At 46.5% G+C, this 22,718-nt stretch overlaps 1 protein-coding gene across 3 annotated transcripts in view; it reads left to right on the forward strand.

Moving 5' to 3' along the window:
* The window catches only part of RIIAD1 (regulatory subunit of type II PKA R-subunit domain containing 1), a 30,581-nt gene that overhangs the window by 3,412 nt on the left and 4,451 nt on the right, over positions 1 to 22,718 (forward strand). For 2 of the 3 annotated variants that reach the window (XM_067036246.1, XM_067036244.1), the window contains exons 2-4: positions 4,590 to 4,759; positions 5,253 to 5,329; positions 12,097 to 12,147. In XM_067036246.1, the coding sequence (XP_066892347.1) occupies positions 4,590 to 4,759; positions 5,253 to 5,329; positions 12,097 to 12,147 (298 nt within the window). Of the gene's footprint in view, positions 1 to 4,589; positions 4,760 to 5,252; positions 5,330 to 10,056; positions 10,104 to 11,229; positions 11,358 to 11,966; positions 12,076 to 12,096; positions 12,148 to 22,718 lie in introns of those variants that run through there. The other variant, XM_059081049.2, reaches the window with a different exon arrangement.

The following is a 22,718-nucleotide window of genomic DNA, read 5'->3' on the forward strand; positions in this document are numbered from 1 at the left end:
ACGAGTTGGGCAAGGCACTAAGATGGAGAATTTATAGAGGAGCCCTAAGGTGGGGTCCATTGTTCCGGGGGCTGGAGCTGTCCCCGGTGCTGGAAGAGAAGACCCAGGAGAGGGGAGCAGGGGGGAGGAAGAGAGAGGAGCTGGCATCTGGGGAGACTGAGAGTGGGGAGCCAAGGGAAGAAAACAGGGAAAAGAAGATGGCATAGAGACGGCTGGGCAGGTTCGGGGCGGGTGGGGAGAAGGGTGTAGCTGGGGAGGGAAGCAGGTCGCAGAGCCTGGGGGAAAGGGCAGAAGGGACCCAGAGAGAAAGATGGAAAGGGGGCTGTGGAAGAGAGAGCAGGGTGAGATGATTGCAGAGAGGGAACTGTGTTTTCCAGAAAGGGAACCAAGAAAAACTCGATCTTGCTGGCCTTTGCCGATGCCCCCTTCTCGCCCTCTGGGGCGTTTGTGTGTATAAGTGCGTGGGCAGGGAGGTAGCAGTGGTGACAGCGGGAACTCGCACTTGGAAGCTGCTTGAAGACCAGGACACTGTTTAATTCAGCTTTTACTGTTCACAGTGTCTAGCACAGTGTCTTGTTCACACGTAGTAGGAGCTTAACAAATACTTCTCGAATAAGTAGTCAATGCCAAGAACCTCTGATGAGAGTAGATTCCTGATTCCTTCAGTGGGCAGAATCACAGCTGGCAAGCTCCCCTTTAGGGGGCAGAGGAAACCCCAAAATTCCTTCCTTCTGCTTCTCCCCTCCCCCCCACCCCAGTTATGTTCCCTGACTGGGACTCTCTAATTGAGTCAGGTAACAAAGAGGGATGGGGGAAGCATATTTGGGGGCCATTACTCCCCTAAACAGTTCAACTTCTATAGATGATCAGTGTGCTCTGTGATGTCACAGGAGCTTGACCCCTCTGTACACTGGGCTCACTCACAGCTCCCCCTCAATGCAGGGAGTATCTGCTGACATCAAACCTCCTGGACGGGGCAGCCCTTGCCTGCCATCAGATGCTCACCGACCTGGGCTTACAGCTTTTATGGAACTCCTTGCCTCCTGTCACCCCTTCTTCACCCCAGAATGGGGCTGATGTCTCCACAGTGATGCTGGTGTCTCTGAAATCTGTCCGACCTGAATCCCAGCAGCCCTGCCTCAGCTCTCTGGACAGGCAGGCTTTTCTTCTGGAAGGGAATTAATAGTACTATCGCTTGGATGTCTCTTACGGTGTTGGTCCATGTCATAGGCATTGTTTAAGTGCTTTATATTTACTAACTTGTTTAAACCTCAGCACCACCCTATGATGTAGGTTCTATTGTTATCTTCGAGTAAAGATGAGGAAACCAAGGCATAGAGAGATTAAATGACTTGCCTAAGGTCACACACTAGAAAGAGGTATAGCTGAGAGTGGAGCCCGGACAATGTGGTTCCAAGTCCATGCATTTAACGTCACTGTCAAATCTCCTCTTGGGAATGGGGGGAGTGGTTGAGCCTGGCCTTTCTTCCTCTTGTGTCTTCATTTGAGCCCTGGGTGAGAGCTATCCTTCCTTCTACTGCTTGATTCTCCATTAACCACCATCCATCCTTCCCTAGCATCATTTCTGTGGCCTGAAGCCACTTTCTGACAGGTATGTATGTTTGAGTGTGAGTGTGAGTGAGTGTGTGTGTGTGTGTGTGTGTGTGTGTGTAGACATGATTACACTTCCTGGTACGGATGTCCAGGTCCTCCCAATAGGGTCCTCTAAAATGGGTGGGTGGGGGGAGATGGAAGAGGACCCAGTGCAGGGTGGTCAGAATATGCGATGGCAGTGCCAGGGAGTCAAGAGTGCAAATACATCTGGAAAGTAACTTTCCACCCATCTCCCCACCCCCACTGCTCCTTCCCATGCCTCCTAATCTGATCTTGGTATTTATGGAGATGCTAAACAGATCACGCCCTCTGAGGATGGAGCCTAGGAAGACCCCATGGCCCTGTTGATCTCATTACTCTGTGTCTTGTCAGCAGATCTGCCGCCCTGCTGCTCATTCAGGCTTGGGGCTAATCATATTAATTGAAATATTAAACATTCACAAAAATGAATTATAATGAACTCCCCTCACTCCTCCTCCCAGTCAGCAATTGAGGAGACAGCTGCAGGCAGTAAAACGCCTCCAATCCTTCGCTTAGTTTGTGGTCCCCAGATGGAAGGCTTCAGCCTGAGAGGAGAGGTGGGAGCTCTCTTCAGGGCGACTTGCTGGGCGACTGTGGGCACATCTCTGTTGTCCTTCAGGCTGTAGGGGAGGGAATCCCTGTGGGGTGAAGACTGGGGGGAAAAAATGACCCAGAGGCACATACCGGGGAATTGCTCTCCAGGAGGAGATGGGGCTTCCAACTAGGTTCCTCCAAGGTACTTTCTCTGCCCACCATCCCCAAGCTCACCCTCTTTCCTATTCTCTGCGCTCAGTGTTAAGATGCCCTACGTTAAAAGATTATTGACTATATAAAGAGAGAGCTCACTCCTGGTTTTAGATTCTTAGGAAACGAGACATGCTAAATAATTGGGGTACTTTTCAGAAAGGTCAAAATGTAGTGATGGTATGTGTGGGCAGAATGGTTACTCGCCAAATACTTGCTGGCCTCACTTATTGAAAACAGAGTGAAGACTTCTGTAGCAGAATCGGTGAGAGTGTACAAAGAATTGATTATATAATCTTCCTTCCCTCAAGTGGCTTCTACCTCAAGTGGAGAGGTAAGAAAGGCCAACACAATTTACAATAGTGAGAACTGAGGTGCTGTTAAAAAAAGAAAAGTAGCCTCTCTCATTTACACGTATGTGTATTTGGGGTTTGGGTCATGGGATGTGGTCAGTCAAGAAAGGCTTGACTGATTCTCAAAGCACAAGAAGATCATAGCCTAGCAGAAGGAAGACATTAATTATTTTATGCATGGGGTGGGGGATGGAGGGAATTGTGCATGTATATGCCTCTGTGTGTGTGTGTGTATGTGTGTGTAGATTTGACAGTCCAGACCAGCACCATTTACTGTAATGCAAGCTGTATATATAATTTAAAAATTTCTAGTAGCCACATTAAAAAAGTGAAAAGAAAAAGTGAAATTACTTTTAATAATATATTTTATTTAACCAGTATATTCAATATATTATTCACTGAGTGTATATGGTATATCCAAAATATTCAACATGTAATCAATGTAAGGATTATTAATGAGATACATTTTAAAATACCAAGTCTTCAAAATCCAGTGAGTGATTTACACTTACAGCTCATCTGACACTTTCAGCAAATTTCAAGTGCTTAATAGCCACAGGTGGCTCGTGGTGACCACATTGGACAGTGCAACTTAGAGGTTCCAACACTAGCTTCTCTGGGGGATGGAGGGGTGGGAAGAGACAGGTCTTGGCCAACAGGAACTATCACCTCTGATTAACCTCTGCTCCTGCCTAAAAAAATCACTTCTGACAGATGGCAGCTTATCTACCTCTCACTATAACTCTCGCTCCTAAAAAACAATCAAAATGATTACTACCCAGATGGGGTTTCTGAGAAGAGGTTTGTAGCCCACTATTTAATCTACCTCTTGAGGTTTTTTTCCTGGCTTGGGAACTGCCAACATTTTCACTTCTTTTCCTCAGTCTTTTGTTTTGGCCACGTTGAGCAGCTTGCGAGATCTTACTTCCCTGACCAGGGATTGAACCCAGCCCCAGCAGTGAAAGCACGGAGTGCTAACCACTGGACTGCCAGCGAATTCCCTCCTCAGTCTTTTCTGAGAGGCAGATCGCAGGCCATGGCCTAATGCTGGGCTTGTTAAGCTCTCTCCTTGCTCCTTGGGCAGCTTTCACAAATCTGAAAAGACTGCCTCCTTTTGGGCCCTCTTCTCTGCCTCTCAGAAGGTCTCTGCTGCTCAGGATCTCTGAGGGGGTGTAGAAATTCAGCACTTGTGTGTATTGTCAGACAGCCTCCTGCCCTTTCTAGGTGCTATTTTCAGCTCTTTGGCTTTCTGTCTCACTTTCTCTACTTAATTAGATAGCAGAAGAACACATCTTGAAGACCAACTGCCTTTCCCCTCCCCTACTCCTTTGGGAGTGGGAGACATGATTTAGACTTTATAAGGAGCAGTTAATCTACACAAGAAAGTCAGTCCAAGAGGGGAAACTTCTGGCAGCATGTCCCCAGGTCCTTTCCAGCATTTTTAGTCTGAGAACATTCCTTCCTTTGTAGAACTTGGTTCATTCCATCCTATGGGGTGCTTTCATGTTGTGTTAAGAATCCAAGACTTCAGGGTCAAGTGTCTGCACTTGAAGGATGGAGGGGCTTGGCTCCCGGGCCGCTGGAAAGGGAAGAAGCCTAGATTTTCCTTCCCCTCTACTAGGCAAGTGAGAGAGTCAGGAACCAGATTCTGGGAGACTCTGCCTTAGGAATCCCTTTTCCTTTATGCTCTAGAGCTAAAGAAAAAACTATTTGAGGTTGGGTGGGGTCAAGAAGGGCTCATTTTCATATGCAGTCAAGCTGGGAATTCAGTCCCCAAATCTGGGGAAGGGGATCCTTTAGACACCCTCCTGAGCTTACTTCTCGGCTTCAGAGTGGCCCCCTTATTGCTTCCCTCAGCCCCGCCCCCTTCTGGAGAGGGCGGGGCCATGCTGGGGCGGGTCCTCACCAGCCTCGCCTCCCGTCGCCATGACGACCGCGACAAGATGGCGACCCTGCCGGGCGGGATTCAAGGACTGTACCCCGAGGCTCTGAGCCCCGAGCAGCTGGAGAAGTTGCGCGGCTTCAAGGTGGGTGCGGCCCCCGACCCCCGCCTCCATTAGAGTGCAGCTCCCCCTGGGTAAGGGCCCCAGAGAAAAAGTACGTGGAGCCTGTTCCCAGATAAAGGGGCGGAAGGCTGGGTGGGTGGGGACACACCCGGCGGACCCCTAGGCTTCTGGGGCCCTGAACAGAGCCCGACAGGCGCCCGAAAGTGCAGAAACAAACTTAAACAGGGATGGGCCAGAGGAATGGACCGAAATGATTGCCGATACTTTAACTTAGATACAAACAAGGACTTCCCAACGGTAGAGACCCGACCTTAGTTAAAGGCCCCTAAGCCTGAGCCGGAGGCAGCATTGAAGATGTTGATCTGTAAGAAAACAGATGGCTTAAATGTTCAAACGTCCTGGGAAGAGACCCGGGTTAAGTGCGCACGTTGTTTCCCCAAGCCCCCCACACCTCCAGGGCTTGAACCCTGAAATTTCTCTTCATGAAGCATGACCTTTTGCTCTTGCCCTCCAGATTCAGACTCGGATTACTAATGAAAAGTACCTAAGGACCCACAAAGAAGTGGAGTTGCTCATAAGTGGTTTCTTCAGGTAGGTGGTTTTCAGACTGTCTTGAGCAAATAGTGGAAATCTCGTTGGGAATAGATGAGTGTGAGTGACCTCTTCCTTCTTTAAACACTACTTGTTGCTTCCTTTAGGGTCTGAAGTTTAGAAAATATCCTGAGATTGAATATTTTCTAGCGCCGGGGTCTGTGGCACCCAGGGTTTTCTTGTTATCTCTAGAGGTTTCCTTCAGTTATCTCAAAATTCTCAAAAATATTAATATGCATTCACTTTAGCTCTAAGGATAAATACATACCTTCCAACACTTGGAAGAGGGAATTTGGCATTGAGAAACTCAGCAGGCAGCCATTGGGTGTAGAACCCTATTCTCTATCAGAGGCATTTAACAAGGTCACTAGAACTTAAAAAAAATTCAGACGTCTGGCCTTTCTCTACCTGAGAACATTGGTGTGGAAAGACTCCCAAGGGTTGGAAGCCCCTCCCTTGTAAGTCATGGGGAAAAGAAAACCATTTTCCACTATGTCTTGGAGCACCGTTTTCCTTGCCCCACACTGCCTTTCAGAATGGCATTTGCTTGAATGGAAAATGTTCCTAATGGGATGAAAAGCAAAGAACTGAGGGAAGAAAAAATCATGGAGCATCAATGGATGAAAACAATAGAGCTATGTCGAATACTGTTTGGCTACAGACAGATAGGCAAGATTTAAATAATAATGGCTTCCATTTCCAGGCACTGCTGTTGGTTTCCTACATTAGCAGTTATCACATCGTATAATTGCATTGTCCATCTTTTCTTTCTCTCCCTGGACCAAAGCTCTAAGCTGGTGAAGCCATGTTTGTGTCCCCAGGGCCCACAGTGTCTGACATTTTGGTACATTTTTGCTGATTCTCCTAGCAACTCTACAAAGATAGTTTATTATCACTTCCATTTTACAGGTGAAATACCTTCCCCAAATTGCTGAACCAGGATCCAAACCCCTGGTTTTTCCACTGTGTTGCACTGTAAGCACACAGGAGCTGGGGAGCCAGAGGTAGGGCTCTCCTTTGTCTTTTTAAAAGTAGGCCTGGAGGGGTGTCTTTTTTCCATGCTTCATTGTTCTTCAAAGTGACAGCCGATTCTCAGAGGGCAGATAGGGGGAGGGGAAAGGGAAAATGGAAACCTGTCTGTGAGGTTTGGTTTTTTGGGGCCAGGGTTAAGGCTTGGGCAAAAGATAGTTTGGGGGTCCTCTGTCAGTGTCAGCACTGGAGATCAGGCCATCACTTTCTGTACCTTTTCTTCTAAAGGGAGATAAAGGATGACATCTTTCCTATCCTGGGGAGCTTGCAATCCAAGTTAGGAATGATTCCAGCAGCGAGACTGGGGATAGATGTTAAAACCTGAATTAACTCACCATTTGCAATGTTCACAAACAAAAGGATTAGAACCCTTGGGGGTGGTGAATGAAGAGGGTGTTGTTTTAGTCACATGGCAGGGGTGGCCCTGCTTCTCTGCCCAGGAACAGATTCCAGGAGGAGCTGGGTGTCTGCAAGGACAGCTCTAGGTGTCTTCCCTTTCCTTCCTTATCATCCCCCTCCCTGGGCCAGGTTGGCCACCAGGCTTCTCCTTTTGCTGTCCTGGAAGGTCCTCTCCTGAAATCCTCCTGGCCGTTTTTAGGCCTTTCTCTTTCTGAGGGGGAGGGGAGAGGGGAGAGGAAGTGTTTGAACTTTGAGGGTTTGCTTTTGGTTTTCTTTTTGGTGTGGTTGTTATTTCCTTTGGATGATACCAGAGTGAACCAGAATCAGCCCCTCATCTTCATTGGATGCTTCAGGTGGTCCTTCCTGTGAGAAAAGAGGAAGGGAGAAGAGGGGACAGAATCCTGGGTAGCATGCCTGTCCTCACCTGTCTGCAGGTCTCTGCTGTACACTCACTGCAAGCCATGAGAAGCTCCACACTGTTTTTGTTGGGAAGCAAGCTCACCACTTGGGTTTTGCAGATCCTAATGATTTATGGCCATTCAGCCACAACTCTCCAGTCTATACTCATATATACAGTATATGCAACTCTTAATGCCTTGAATTTTAGAACTGAAAAATGGAAGAAATAGGGATCTAACTTATTTTAGGCCACCAGAGATCTCAGGTTTTAGGCTGGAGATATGATAATAAAGTGTGAAATTGCAGACAGGCATTATTAGGTGTTTTTGTAAACAGCCAGGCAGATGAATCTTCCCAAACCATAGCACAGATCATATCATTCCTTGGCTGGAAAAATCTTCAGTGGATCGACAATATTGCCTTTTTTTTTTTAAACATTCTATTGAAATATAAAGTACAGACAAGTGGCATATCCTAAACTGGTTGAACTTTCACAAGCTGAGAACACACATGATACTAGCGTCCAGATCAAGAACTAGAACCTGACTAGCACCTCAGACCCTTTGTGGCCCCTTTCAGTCACTTCCTCCAAAATGTTAGCCAATATCCTGACTTCTAATCACACAGATTCATTTTGCCTTTTTGTGTACTTTATACAAATGGAATTCCACAATATGTGCTCTTTTGTGCCTGGCTTCTTTTTGCTCAGCAGTATCTTTTAGATCCTCCATTCCCATTGCTGTGTAGTATTCCACTGTGTGACTCTACCACGGTTTGTTTATCCATTCCCATTGTCTCTCTCTTTTTTAAAAAAAATAAATATATTTATTTATTTTTAGCTGCGTTGGGTCTTCGTTGCGGTGCGTGGGCTCCTCATTGCGGTGGCTTGTCTTGTTGTGGAGCACAGGCTCTAGGCCCATGGGCTTCAGTAGTTGTGGCACTCGGGCTCAGTAATTGTGGCTCACAGGCTCTAGAGCGCAGGCTCAGTAGTTGTGGCACATGGGCTTAGTTGCTCCATGGCATGTGGGATCTTCCCAGACCAGGGCTCGAACCCGTGTCCTCTGCATTGGCAGGCGGATTCTTAACCACTGCGCCACCAGGGGAGTCCCCCCATTGTCTCTCTCTTTTTTAAAAAAAGTATTTATTTTTGGCTGCGACTGGTCTACCTTGCTGCGCGTGGGCTTTCTCTAGTTGAGGTGCATGGGCTTCTCATTGCGGTGGCTTCTCTTGTTGCGCAACATAGGCTCTAGGCGCGCGGGCTTCAGTAGTTGTGACACACCGGCTCAGTAGCTGTGGCTTGCGGGCTCTAGAGCGCAGGCTCAGTAGTTGTGGCTCACGGGCTTAGTTGCTCCACAGCATGTGGGATCTTCCGGAACCAGGACTTGAACCCGTGTCCCCTGCATTGGCTGGCGGATTCTTAGCCACTGTGCCACCAGGGAAGTCCCCCCACCATTGTATCTTGAACTGAGTATGAATGTCTCTCCCTGGTCTTTAAGGCCCTCCATACTAGGGCCTCCTTCGCTTCCCACTACTCCCTGCACATGCCGCCACTCCAGCCAGACTGGAACTCTCTGATCATTCCATCGCCGTCTGCAGGGGCACTGACACTCCCTGAGTGCTCTTCTAGACCCTGGAGAAACAAAGGTGGATACGACCCAGTTCCTACCCTCTGGAGTTCACTGTCGATAGGACATGGGCGGTTCCCGTTAATTTTCGGGCCTTTATTCCTGCTGCTCCTTGGTCTGGAAGGCTCTTGTCCCTCAGCCCTTGTCCCATGTGTACCTCAAGGGTGCTCTCAAACGCCAGCTGCTCTGTGAGGATTTGGGGGTCTTGCCGTAAGGAATCACTCTTTCTCCTGTGATCTCCCAGCATACTATTTCATACCCTCCTGTAGCACTACCTGGAGGTTACTTGGCCTTTTGGACATTTGGGAACTTACCCATTTCCTTTCACTTGACTGTAATTCCTTTGAGGTGGGGCTATATTTTATCTTTTTAAAATCAATCCGTCATATCTTATATAGTGACTTACACAGAATTTGTGCTCAACAATTCTCAAATCGAATTGAAGGAGAAGGGAAGCAAAATTCTTAAAGCTTGGGAAGCAGGGGCCTCCTGGGCAGGGAGGGCCTTCCATGCTGGTGGGCAGGGCAGCCATGGCCACAAGGCCATGTTGTAGAGCACTGGCCTTGGAACCACAAGACCTAGGCCTCCTCTCCTTTATTTACTTGCTTTATGAACTTGGGCAAATGGTCAACCTTTTGAAAGCTTGCTTTCTTCATATGTAAAATGGGGCACAGTCATTGCTGTTTCATGGAGTGTAGAGTGAGATAATGTTTGTGAACGAGCTTTATGAGCTATAAAAGTCGGTGGGCTATAAGGCGGTTTCAGCTTCCCAGTGGCACCAGCACCGTGGGTTTTGTCCCAGTGTCCACTGTATGCAGGGCCAGCAACCATCTCAAGTCCGTCTTCTCGGCATGGTTTACTGTGCCCTTCCCCCAACCCGTGGCGATTCCTGGTTACACTTCCTTGGAAGGTTGTGGGTTGCACATCTGTCCCACCACACGTGAGTCCCTCGAGGATGAGGCAGCAAGCTCTTCAACTTGCCACCTGGCCCGGGCCTGGTCTCTGGTTCTGTGAAATGTTTGTGGAGTGAATGACGAGCTTCACTTGGCTGCAGCACTTGCTGTCTTGTGAGGTGAGCATTCCCTGGGCTTCTTGCCATTTAGAATGTCTTGCTCCTGGCCTCAGATCCTGACTAGAAGGAAAATCACGAAGGAAAGGGTCCTTGGCAGGAGTCCTCTGGCTTTCCGCCTGCCACGACGGGTGTGTCTCAGGTCATCTGCCCCGACAGTGCAGGACCTGCTTTACCTCCTCCCCTTATCCCTTGATGTTTTCCAGAGAAATGTTTTTGAAAAGACCAGACAACATTCAAGAATTTGCTGCAGGTGAGTAAGGCAGCATCCACTTTGGGCATTTGATAAACGAGCACCAGGAGTGTTACTGTGAATTTAGACTCGGACAAGCCCAGGATTCTCCCTGCAGAGTCTGGGGTGCTTTTTTATCCAATGTCTCCCAAGGGAGCTTTTTTCAAAAGGCTCTTTCCTCAATGTCATTTCCTCAAAATGAGGACAGATAAGAAACGAGGCAGAACTTCCTCGTGGTAAAGATTGTTAAGAATTTTGAGATTCCCTAAGGAACAGACTGGCAGCTCTTTCCCTGGGAATCTTAAAGCAGGGTTCTCAACCCTGGATGCACATTAAAATAATCTGGGGAACTTTTAAAAAATACTGATGCCCGGGCCCACCCCGAGAGGTTTTTATTTAATTAGTCTGGGGTGGGGCCGGGCATCCACAGTTTTAAAGGCTCCCCAGGTGATTCTAATGGGCTCCACTGCCCTGAGATGGCTTGAGGTCAATGGTATTTAAAGGGAAGGGGCTGGGCTCGATGATTTCTTGGGTCCTTTTAGCCCTGGGGTTATAGCCTCAAACCGTTTCTGACTGAATCTAAGTATGTCTTTGCTGCCACAGCAGATGCTGCCTCTGATTCACGTTTTATGCTGGGTATATAAAAATCCTCTTCTGTCGTCATCCTGCAAGAGCGTGGCTCTCCTCTGAGAGGATATTCTCAGAGAGGGCGTGATGTCTCAGAGACCGGAGCCAGCAGGCCGAGCTGAGACAAGAATAACACTTGGTATTTATTTGGGCCCCAAGATGGGCCTGGAGCAGAAAACCAGAAACTCCCTCAGCCCTCTGATGGCTTCCTGTGCGTCAGCAAGCTGACAGGCCAGCGCGGGGCGGTGTGGAGGGGACAGGGGCCGTCCTGTCAGCCCTTGCTGGGAATGCTGGAGCTGGAGGCTCAGAACTTGGCGGGGGTGGGGTGGGCAGGGGCGGGGAAGTCAGAGAGCGACCTTGGGATTTGCTGTGGCATCTCATATTACATTGTAAAGCAGGACCACCAGTAACAGTCCTGCTAAGACAGAGCCGTCCTGGCTTTTTAGCAGAGTGAGCTGTCTCTCTCCTAGTCTTTTTCCCTTGGGTTTAGATGATTTCTTCTTTTTCATTCTTATCCCAGACTATTTCACGGATCCAAGACTTCCCAACAAGATTCACATGCAGCTAATTAAGGAGAAGAAAGCGGCTTAATTAGCAAAATCATGATGCTCAGCTGTTGAGAGGGAACAGAAAGAATCCAGCCTCGGGGTGGGTGTTAACCTCACTTACAGTCTGAGGCTTCTTTACTCCTGTGAAAATAAGCACTGGCTCCTCGGCCCAGGGTGTGAAAGAAACGAAACAGAGATGCTGCAGAGAAGTTCCGTACAAGTGTTTCATTTTCCTGACACTACTTTGGGGAATGTGAAGAGAGGCCCAGGGTTTGTCTGGCATGTCCGTGGCAGGGAGAGACATCCGTCTTCTTAATCTAGTGACATGGATCAAGGGAATGGAAGTTGAGTAGTTCTGGAGGAAAGAGAGAGCCAGGGAAATGGGGTGGGATCCATTAGTATCCAGAGCCTGCTCTCAGGCTGCAGAATTCCCGTGTGCTCCTGCAGGTGGCCTTTTCCTTGTGTCTTTGGTGGCGGCGGGAGTAGAAGGGCTTTCCCACTGCTTCTGGAAAGGGTGGGGGCAGTTTCCCTCGTGGCATTTGGATTGGGTACTTTCCTGCCCCCTTCATCGTCAAGCCAGGCTACACCGTGAGGGCCATCGCACATTTTTCAGGCAGGATTTCTGAAATGATTTTGAAGGTTGTGTTTTTAAATGTGAGATGGGAAAGAGCCACACTTCTGATTTAGCAGCACCATTTCTGTTTTGCAGGGTCATCTGGAAGTGAGAGAGCCCTGTTGCCATCAGTGTGGGTTTCCGGGCTGTGTCTGCTGTTGCAAAGGCTTTTAAAGATGCTCATTAAAAACAGACCTCCTTGTTCTCTCTGCTTTATTTCACTTAGAAGGAAGAAGACATCCTTCATGGGAGGCTGCTCTGCCCCTACTTTGACCAGGTAGGTAGCAGGCCTGTTTCTCCGTTCGTGGCAGAGGCCTCTGAGCTAGGTCAGTGGGTGTTTCCACATGTGCCTCAACCCCATGCACTCCCTGCCCCTCCAGGCCACTCACTCCCAGAGCCAAGACCAGACAAAAGAGCAGGGGTGGGGAATCCTGAGAGGAACACAGCTGGTCGTAGTTGTACTCAAGCAGAGTCCACGCTTCCAAGGTGGCTTTTGTTTTTTATCTTACCTCCGGGGTTGCTGTACAAAGTGTACAGGTGATGATTAACTTTTATTTCCATAGAAGCAATAGTCAGAGGAATTGGGTTGGGTGGACGGCAAGAGCGAATGAGATTAGACACAGAAAACCCATTCAGGGCCATGAATATTGTGAAATAAGAGCCCCATGGGTGACTCAGAGGTGGTGGACTTTGTTCTTGAGGATTTTTAGGAACAAGCTGCCCATCCATTTGATTTTCAGCTTAGAGGCAGGAGAGTGGGCCAGTTGGCCTGGTGAAGTCTTTTCCAGGCCTAGGAGGCATGGAAGTCTTGCATGTGTGTGTGTCCTACCTCTCTGGCCTCCACAACTCACTGGCTCCACTGTAGGGAGGACCTCTCACCTGTGTGTCACTTGTCAACTTCACTATGGCAACAGAAGCAACAAATAATACAGACCAAGTGGGGGCTGTATTATTTTTATTTCCCTTTTGTCTCTGCTGTCTTGTTCCCAGCTACCATCATCTGCAGTAGTAGAAAGGGCAACAAAATGGGGCATTTAGAGAACTATTAAAGCTACGCATAGTAAGCTATGGGGTAGGAACCTGAGGAGTTATTTTAAGTGCTTTCAGAATCACACTTCAGCAGCCATGGCTCTGACAATGAGGTATCCCTGTTTAGAAAATCCAAACGAAGCCTTCAGCCAAACACACATCTACTAAGGATCTCTGATGTGAAGTGTTATGTTAGACACTCTTGTTTTTTTGTTTTTTTTTTTTTTGCGGTACGCGGGCCTCTCACTGCTGTGGCCTCTCCCGTTGCGGAGCACAGGCTCCGGACACACAGGCTCAGTGGCCATGGCTCACGGGCCCAGCCGCTCCGCGGCATGTGGGATCCTCCCGGACCGGGGCACGAACCCGTGTCTCCAGCATCGGCAGGCGGACTCTCAACCACTGCGCCACCAGGGAAGCCCGACACTCTTGGAACCTTTTGTAGGGGAAGAGACCTGCAACAGTGTGGGGAGAGAGCAGAGTGTTTTTCAAGATGCTTGAGTGCGTGATTTAATACATGAGAGTACAGTGGCTCATGCTTGGGGAGTTTCCTGGTAGAGATAAAAAATGCATTTTTAGGTCATAGTGCACCTTCTCTGTGTGAGACAGTGTGCTTGGTCCTGGGGGTAAGGCAGAGCGATCGTCCCTCCCGTGCAGTGGTTCATGGTCTGGGAGACGGGCTGCTTTTCTCCCCAAACCTTAACTGTCTGAATATCTCACTTTTTATTTTATTTATTTATTTATTTATTTTAACATCTTTATTGGAGTATAACTGTTTTACAATAGTGTGTTAGTTTCTCCTTTACAACAAAGTGAATCAGTTATACATATACATATGTTCCCATATCTCTCCCCTCTTGCGTCACCCTCCCTCCCACCCTCCCTACCCCACCCCTCTAGGTGGTCACAAAGCACAGAGGTGATCTCCCTGTGCTACGCAGCAGCTTCCCACTAGCTATCTAATTTACATTTGGTAGTGTATATATGTCCCTGCCACTCTCTCACATCGTCACAGCTTACCCTTCCCCCTCCCCATATCCTCAAGTCCATGCTCTAGTAGGTCTGTGTTTTATTCCCGTCCTATCACTAATCTCTTCATGACGTTTTTTTTTTCTTAGATTCCATGTATATGTGTTAGCATACGGTATTTGTTTTTCTCCTTCTGACTTACTTCACTCTGTATGACAGACTCCAGGTCTATCCACCTCATTACAAATAACTCAGCTTCATTTCTTTTTATGGCTGAGTAATATTCCATTGTATATATGTGCCACATCTTCTTTATCCATTCATCTGTTGATGGACACTTAGGTTGCTTCCATGTCCTGGCTATCGTAAATAGAGCTCCAATGAACATTTTGGTACATGACTCTTTTTGAATTATGGTTTTCTCAGGGTATATACCCAGTAGTGGGATTGCAGGGTCGTATGGTAGTTCTATTTTAAGGAACCTCCATACTGTTCTCCATAGTGGCTGTATCAACTTACATTCCCACCAGCAGTGCCAGAGTGTTCCCTTTTCTCCACACCCTCTCCAGCATTTATTGTTTCTAGAGTTTTTGATGATGGCCAATCTGACCGGTGTAAGATGATATCTCATTGTAGTTTTGATTTGCGTTTCTCTAATGATTAATGATGTTGAGCATTCTTTCATGTGTTTGTTGGCAATCTGTATATCTTCTTTGGAGAAATGTCTATTTAGTTCTTCTGCCCATTTTTGGATTGGGTTGTTTGTTTTTTTGTTATTGAGCTGCATGAGTTGCTTATAAATTTTGGATATTAATCCTTTATCAGTTGCTTCATTTGCAACTATTTTCTCCCATTCTGAGGGTTGTCATTTGGTCTTGTTTATGGTATCCTTTGCTGTGCAAAAGCTTTTAAGTTTCATTAGGTCCCATTTGTTTATTTTTGTTTTTATTTCCATTTCTCTAGGAGATGGGTCAAAAAGGATCTTGCTGTGATTTATGTCATAGAGTGTTCTGCCTATGTTTTCCTCTAAGAGTTTGATAGTGTCTGGTCTTACATATAGGTCTTTAACCGATTTTGAGTTTATTTTTGTGTATGGTGTTAGGGAGTGTTCTAATTTCATACTTTTACAGGTAGCTGTCCAGTTTTCCCAGCACCACTTATTGAAGAGGCTGTCTTTTCTCCACTGTATATCCTTCCCTCCTTTATCAAAGATAAGGTGACCATATGTGTGTGGGTTTATCTCTGGGCTTTCTATCCTGTTCCGTTTATCTATATTTCTGTTTTTGTGCCAGTACCATACTATCTTGATTACTGTACCCTTGTAGTATAGTCTGAAGTCAGGGAGCCTGATTCCTCCAGCTCCATTTTTCGTTCTCAAGATTGCTTTGGCTATTCAGGGTCTTTTGTGTTTCCATACAAATTGTGAAATTTTTTGTTCTAGTTCTGTAAAAGATGCCAGTGGTAATTTGATAGGGATTGCATTGAATCTGTAGATTGCTTTGGGTAGTAGAGTCATTTTCAGAATGGTGATTCTTCCAATCCAAGAACATGGTATATTTCTCCACCTATTTGTATCATCCTTAATTTCTTTCATCAGTGTCTTGTAGTTTCCTGCATACAAGTCTTTTGTCTCCTTAGGTAGGTTTATTCCTAGATATTTTCTTCTTTTTGTTGCAGTGGTAAATGGGAGTGTTTTCTTAATTTCACTCTCAGATTTTTCATCATTAGTATATAAGAATGCCAGAGATTTCTGTGCATTAATTTTGTATCCTGCTACTTTACCAAATTCATTGATTAGCTCTAGTAGTTTTCTGGTAGCATCCTTAGGATTCTCTATGTATAGTATCATGTCATCTGCAAACAGTGACAGCTTTACCTCTTCTTTTCCTCTGATTGCTGTGGCTAGATCTTCCAAAACTATGTTGAATAAGAGTGGTGAGAGTGGGCAACCTTGTCTTGTTCCTGATCTTAATGGAAATGGTTTCAGTTTTTCACCATTGAGAACAATGCTGGTTGTGGGTTTGTCATATATGGCCTTTATTATGTTGAGGAAAGTTCCCTCTATGCCTACTTTCTGCAGGGTTTTTATCATAAATGGGTGTTGAATTTTGTCAAAAGCTTTCTCTGCATCTATTGAGATGATCATATGGTTTTTCTCCTTCAGTTTGTTGATATGGTGTATCACATTGATTGATTTGCGAATATTGAAGAATCCTTGCATTCCTGGAACAAACCCCACTTGATCATGGTGTATGATCCTCTTAATGTGCTGTTGGATTCTGTTTGCTAGTATTTTGTTGAGGATTTTTGCATCTACGTTCATCAGTGATATTGGCCTGTAGTTTTCTTTCTTTGTGACGTCTTTGTCTGGTTTTGGTATCAGGGTGATGGTGGCCTCATAGAATGAGTTTGGTAGTGTTCCTCCCTCTGCTATCTTTTTGAAGAGTTTGAGAAGGATAGGTGTTAGCTCTTCTCTAAATGTTTGATAGAATTCACCTGTGAAGCCATCTGGTCCTGGTCTTTTGTTTGTTGGAAGATTTTTAATCACAGCTTCAATTTCAGTGCTTGTGATTGGTCTGTTCATATTTTCTATTTCTTCCTGGGTCTGTTTCGGCAGCCTGTGCATTTCTAAGAATTTGTCCATTTCTTCCAGGTTGTCCATTTTATTGGCATAGAGTTGCTTGTAGTAATCTCTAATAATCTTTTGTATTTCTTCAGAGTCAGCTGTTACATCTCCTTTTTCATTTCTAATTCTATTGATTTGAGTCTTCTCCCTTTTATTCTTGATGAGTCTGGCTAATGGTTTATCAATTTTATTTATCTTCTCAAAGAACCAGCTTTTAGTGTTATTGATCTTTGCTATCGTTTCCTTCGTTTCTTTTTCATTTATTTCTGATCTGATCTTTATGATTTCTTCTGCTAAATTTGGGGGTTTTTTGTTCTTCCTTCTCTAATTGCTTTAGGTGTAAAGTTAGGTTGTTTATTCGAGATGTTTCCTGTTTCTTAAGGTAGGATTGTATTGCTATAAACTTCCCCCTTAGAACTGCTTTTGCTGCATCCCATAGGTTTTGGGTCATCGTGTCTCCATTGTCATTTGTTTCTAAGTATTTTTTGATTTCCTCTTTGATTTCTTCAGTGATCACTTCGTTATTAAGTAGTGTATTGTTTAGCCTCCATGTGTTTGTATTTTTTACAGATCTTTTCCTGTAATTGATACCTAATCTCATAGCGTTGTGGTCAGAAAAGATACTTGATACAATTTCAATTTTCTTAAATTTGCCAAGGCTAGATTTGTGACCCAGTATATGATCTATCCTGGAGAATGTTCCATGAGCACTTGAGAAAAATGTGTATTCTGTTGTTTTTGGATGCAATGTTCTATAAATATCAATTAAGTCCATCTTGTGAAATGTATCATTTAAAGCTTGTGTTTTCTTATTTATTTTCATTTTGGATGATCTGTCCATTGGTGAAAGTAGGGTGTTAAAGTCCCCTACTATGATTGTGTTACTGTCGATTTCCCCTTTTATGGCTGTATTTGCCTTATGTATTGAGGTGCTCCTATGTTGGGTGCATAAATATTTACAATTGTTATATCTTCTTCATGGATCAATCCCTTGATCATTGTGTAGTGTCCTTCTTTGTCTCTTGTAATGGTTTTTATTTTAAAGTCTATTTTGTCTGATATGAGAATTGCTACTCCAGCTTTCTTCTGATTTCCATTTGCATGGAATATCTTTTTCCATCCCCTCACTTTCAGTCTGTATATGTCCCTAGATCTGAAGTGGGTCTCTTGTAGACAGCATATATATGGGTCTTGTGTTTGTATCCATTCAGCCAGTCTGTGTCTTTTGGTGGGAGCATTTAATCCATTTACATTTAAGGTAATTATTGATATGTATGTTCCTATTACCTTTTACTTAATTGTTTCGGGTTGTTCTTGTAGGTCTTTTCCTTCTCTTGTGTTTCTTGCCTAGAGAAGTTTCTTTAGCATTTGTTGTAAAGCTGGTTTGGTGGTGCTGAACTCTCTCAGCTTTTGCTTGTCTGTAAAGGTTTTAATTTCTCCATCAAATCTGAATGAGATCCTTGCTGGTAGAGTAATCTTGGTTGTAGGTGTTTTTCCTTCATCACTTTAAATATGTCCTGCCACTCCCTTCTGGCTTGTAGGGTTTCTCCTGAAAGATCTGATGTTAACCTTATGGGGATTCCCTTGTGTGTTATTTGTTGTTTTTCCCTTGCTGCTTTTAATATGTTTTCTTTGTATTTAATTTTTGACAGTTTGATTATTATGTGTCTCGGCGTGTTTCTCCTTGGGTTTATGCTGTATGGGACTCTCTGTGCTTCCTGGACTTGATTGACTATTTCCTTTCCTATATTAGGGAAGTTTTCAACTATAATCTCTTCAAATATTTTCTCAGTCCCTTTCTTTTTCTCTTCTTCTTCTGGGACCCCTATACTTTGAATGTTGGTGCGTTTAATGTTGTCCCAGGGGTCTCTGAGACTGTCCTCAGTTCTTTTCATTCTTTTTTCTTTCTTCTGCTCTGCAGTAGTTATTTCCACTATTTTATCTTCCAGGTCACTTATCCGTCCTTCTGCCTCAGTTATTCTGCTATTGATCCCATGTAGAGTATTTTTCATTTCATTTATTGTGTTGCTCATCGTTGTTTGCTTCCTCTTTATTTCTTCTAGGTCCTTGTTAACTGTTTCTTGCAATTTGTCTATTCTATTTCCCAGATTTTGAATCATCTTTACTATCATTATTCTGAATTCTTTTTCAGGTAGACTGCCTATTTCCTCTTCATTTGTTAGGTCTGGTGTGTTTTTATCTTGCTCCTTCCTCTGCTGTGTGTTTTTCTGTCTTCTCATTTTGCTTATCTTACTGTGTTTGGGGTCTGCTTTTTGCAGGCTGCAGGTTCGTAGTTCCCGTTGTTTTTGGTGGCTGTCCCCAGTGGCTAAGGTTGGTTCAGTGGGTTGAGCAGGTTTCCTGGTTTGGGGGACTAGTACCTCTGTTCTGGTGGATGAGGCTGGATCTTGTCTTTCTGGTGGGCAGGTCCACGTCTGGTGGTGTGTTTGGGGATGTTGGTAGCCTTATTATGATTTTAGGCAGCCTCTCTGCTAATGGATGGGGCTGTAGACCTGTCTTGCTCTTTGTTGGGCATAGGGTGTCCAGCACTGTTTGTTGCTGGTCCTTGAGTGAAGCTGGGTCTTGGTGTTGAGATGGAGATCTCTGGGAGATTTTCGCCATTTGATATTGTGTGGAGCTGGGAGGTCTCTTGTGGACCAGTGTCCTGAGGTTGGTTCTCCCACCTCAGAGACACAGCCCTGGTGCCTGGGTGGTGCGCCAAGAGCCTTTAATCCACACGGCTCCAAACTCCGGAACTCCACACTCTAGAGGTCCTCCTTTTGACGTGCGGCCTCTCCACTTCCTTGCGGGTCCTGCTAGTGTTGGAGGGTCCCCTGCAGAGGTGGGGGGTGGCTGTGGCTCACCATGGGGACAAGGACACTGGCAGCAGAAGTTCTGGGACGTACTCCTTGGCATGAGCCCTCTCAGAGTCTGTCTATCTCACTTTTTAGACTGAAAGCTCCACCAGGGCAGGGACCAAACCTAAAAATCGAACTTATTCACTGTTGAGTTCTGGACCCCCAGCACAGTGTCTAAATATAGCAAGTGCTTGGTATGCATTTGTGGCGAGAACGAATGATTGTATAGTTGAATGAGCAATCCCATTACGTTGACTGCTATCAAGACTGTTGTATACCTATGATGGAAGTAGGGACATGATACAGGAGGAGGTGGAAGAAGGAACACCTGGTCTTCTTGCAAAGTGAGGGAGTGAGGGTGGCCTCACGGAAACTGGCATGTGATGTGTAAGAAGGGATTTGCTAGGCAGACGTGGCAAGAGGCATGGGGTAGTCAGGGCGTCTCGGTGCTTACATTCTGCTGAGCAGGATGCTGGTGGCCTGCTGATTTTTTTTTTTTTTTAATAAATTTATTTATTTATTTATTTATTGACTGTTGAGTCTTCACTGCTGTGCACGGGCTTTCTCTAGTTGTGGCGAGCAGGGGCTACTCTTCGTTGCGGTGTGCAGGCTTCTCATTGTGGTGGCTTCTCTTTGTTGCAGAGCACAGGCTCTAGGCTTGTGGGCTTTAGTAGCTGTGGCACGTGGGCTCAGTATAGTTGTGGTGCATGGGCTCTAGAGTGCAGGCTCAGTAGTTGTGGCGCACGGGCTTAGTTGCTCCGTGGCATGTGGGATCTTCCTGGACCAGGGCTCAAAGCCATGTCCCCTGCATTGGCAGGTGGATTCTTTACCACTGTGCCACCAGGGATGTCCTGGCCTGCTGATTCTTATTACTCCTTTCTTCCTTGCTTCCAGAGCAGAAGCGGGCAAGAGAAAAGAAGAGGGGAGCAGCTGTTGGGTCAGTCCCAAATCAGTGTCTGCCGTACCCTCCCTCCCTGACTCATTCTCTACATGGTAGCTCGAATGATCTTTTAAGAAACCTAAATCAGTATGTTACTTTCCTGCCTAAACCCCTTTAGTGGTCTTCTGTGCACTTAAAGTCCAGATGGCCTTCCAGGGACTGCAAAGCTTCACGAGCCCCTCCACCTCTTGGTCGTCAGCTGTTCTTTTCCTCCCGCCTCACGGGGCTCCAGCCACACCAATCTTTTCTCTCCTCCCCGAACATGCCAAGGTAATTCCCACTTTAGGGCCTTCGAACTCTGCCTGGATTTCTCTTCCCCAGAACCTCACAGAGCTAATGGTCCAAGTTGGGATGCTGTGTGCTGGAAGCAAGAGAAGACTCTGCTAAGCAAGCAGGCCGTGCTTTCCTCACGTGGCAGACCCACAGGTGGCCGCTGCTGGCGTTGTTTCAGGGGCCGCCTCTCTGCCGTTCCTTCCCTCCCTCATGGTCAGAGGAGACGCAGGAGGACCAGGAAGGGACTGTGCCAGTGGTACTTGTCTGTCTTTTCAGGAAAGCAAAAGCTTCCTCAGGACACCCACTTCCGCCCCCCAGCTTCCACTCCCATCTCACTGGCCAGAACTGTGTACGTGGCCCCCTCTTGAAGGGAGGCTGGGAAGTTGAGGATTTAGCCATTGAACAGTGCCCTAGATAGCTTCTTGTCACTTCCTCAGAGAGTCTTTTTCTAGGGAGCAGACTGAAGTCGCTTCCCCCAGGCATTTAAACATTTAATTAGAAAGGTATTCCCCCTAGCCATTCTGTCACATCCCTCTGTCTGGTTTTCTTTACAACACCTATCACTGTCTGATATTGTCTTGTCTGCTTATTTTCCTGTTACTGTCTGTGGCCCCAGGAATGTGAGCCCCCGTGAGAGCAGGCCTTGTCAGTCGTGCTCTTCACTCCAAGGCCAGCACCCGCAGCTGTGCCTGGCACGTGTAGCTACCCAGTGCACACTTGCTGAATGGTTGCAAGGATGGGTGGGTGGTGGTTAGAAGCCTGACTGCACGATGCTTGATTGAAGCAGTGGCATGAAAACAGGAGATGAATCCTAGTTGTCTTTAGGAGGAGGAATTGGCAGGGCTTGTGATTTGAATGGGGCGGGGTTATAAGGGGGGATGTAGATTCTAGACTGACTTCCAGGTTTCTTGTGTGGACAAGGAGAAGGGATGATAGGATCATCTGCTAATGCAGAAGGGAAGTCAACAGGGGCAGGGGAAATGGGGAGATGAATTTATTTTTTAATTTTAAAAATTTTGGGGGGCTTCCCTGGTGGCGCAGTGGTTAAGAATCCGCCTGCCAATGCAGGGGACATGGGTTCGAGCCCTGGTCCCGGAAGATCCCACATGCTGTGGAACAACTAAGCCCGTGTACCACAACTACTGAGCCTGCGCTCTAGAGCCCGCGAGCCACAACTATTGAAGCCCGCGTGCCTAGAGCCTGTGCTCTGCAACAAGAGACGTCACAGTAACAGGAAGCCTGTGCACTGCAATGAAGAGGAATCCTCTCTCACCACAACTAGAGAAAGCCCGCGTGCAGCAGTGAAGATCCAACGCAGTTAAAAATAAATTAAAAAAAAAAAGTTTAAAAATTTTTAACTTATTTTTTGGCCCGTACTGTGTGGCTTGTGGGATCTCGGTTCCCCAACCAGGGATTGAAGCTGCGCTATGGCAGTGAAAGTGCCAAATTCTAACCACTAGACCACCAGGGAACTCCCTGGGGGATGAATTTAGGCCAGAAGTTTTCCACTGATTTGCAATTGGGTCGTGCGTAATATTAATATGATTAGCTTCCGTGGGGTTGACAGAAGTGAGACTGCAGTGGGCTTAGCAGCAATTGTGAGATGAGTGTGGAAGTGGATGCGTGCTGCCCGTGGAGATGACCTTCTAGGAGCAAGGCTGTGAGGCGGACGGAGGAAGGGCAGTAGCTAGAAGGGGAGGCAGTGTTGAGGACGAGCTTTTGTAATGGGAGACGCTTGAGGGGTTTGACATTTTCCATATCTTCGGGTCTATTTTACTTTTAGGCTAAAAGACATTAGGGGCTTCTTGGAAATGTTGTGCAGATTGGCCCTGATGTCCAGAAGTAATGGGAACTAATGGGCAGGCCTAACTTTGCCACCACGTGACCTAGAGTGACCTCTGTGTCAGGTTCCTGTCCTCACAGTTGGAGCAGAAACTGTCATAGGCTTGCAGCAAGGATGGCCTCCAGCTGGCTCTCACTGGGTGGGAAGGCAGGGCCAGAGCTGGAAAGCTCGTCGCTCTCATCTCCCAGGACGGGCCTCTGCTGCCCTCTCCTGGGCGAGACACCGCTCCGCTCGGAGAATGCCCGTTCCAGGCCTGAGTGGAGTGACCAGGAGGAAGAGAAACAGGGCTAGGAGTGGGAGAATGGTCACAAATTTC

Source organism: Kogia breviceps, chromosome 1, assembly GCF_026419965.1.
Source record: "Kogia breviceps isolate mKogBre1 chromosome 1, mKogBre1 haplotype 1, whole genome shotgun sequence".
Taxonomy (NCBI): Eukaryota; Metazoa; Chordata; class Mammalia; order Artiodactyla; family Physeteridae; genus Kogia; species Kogia breviceps.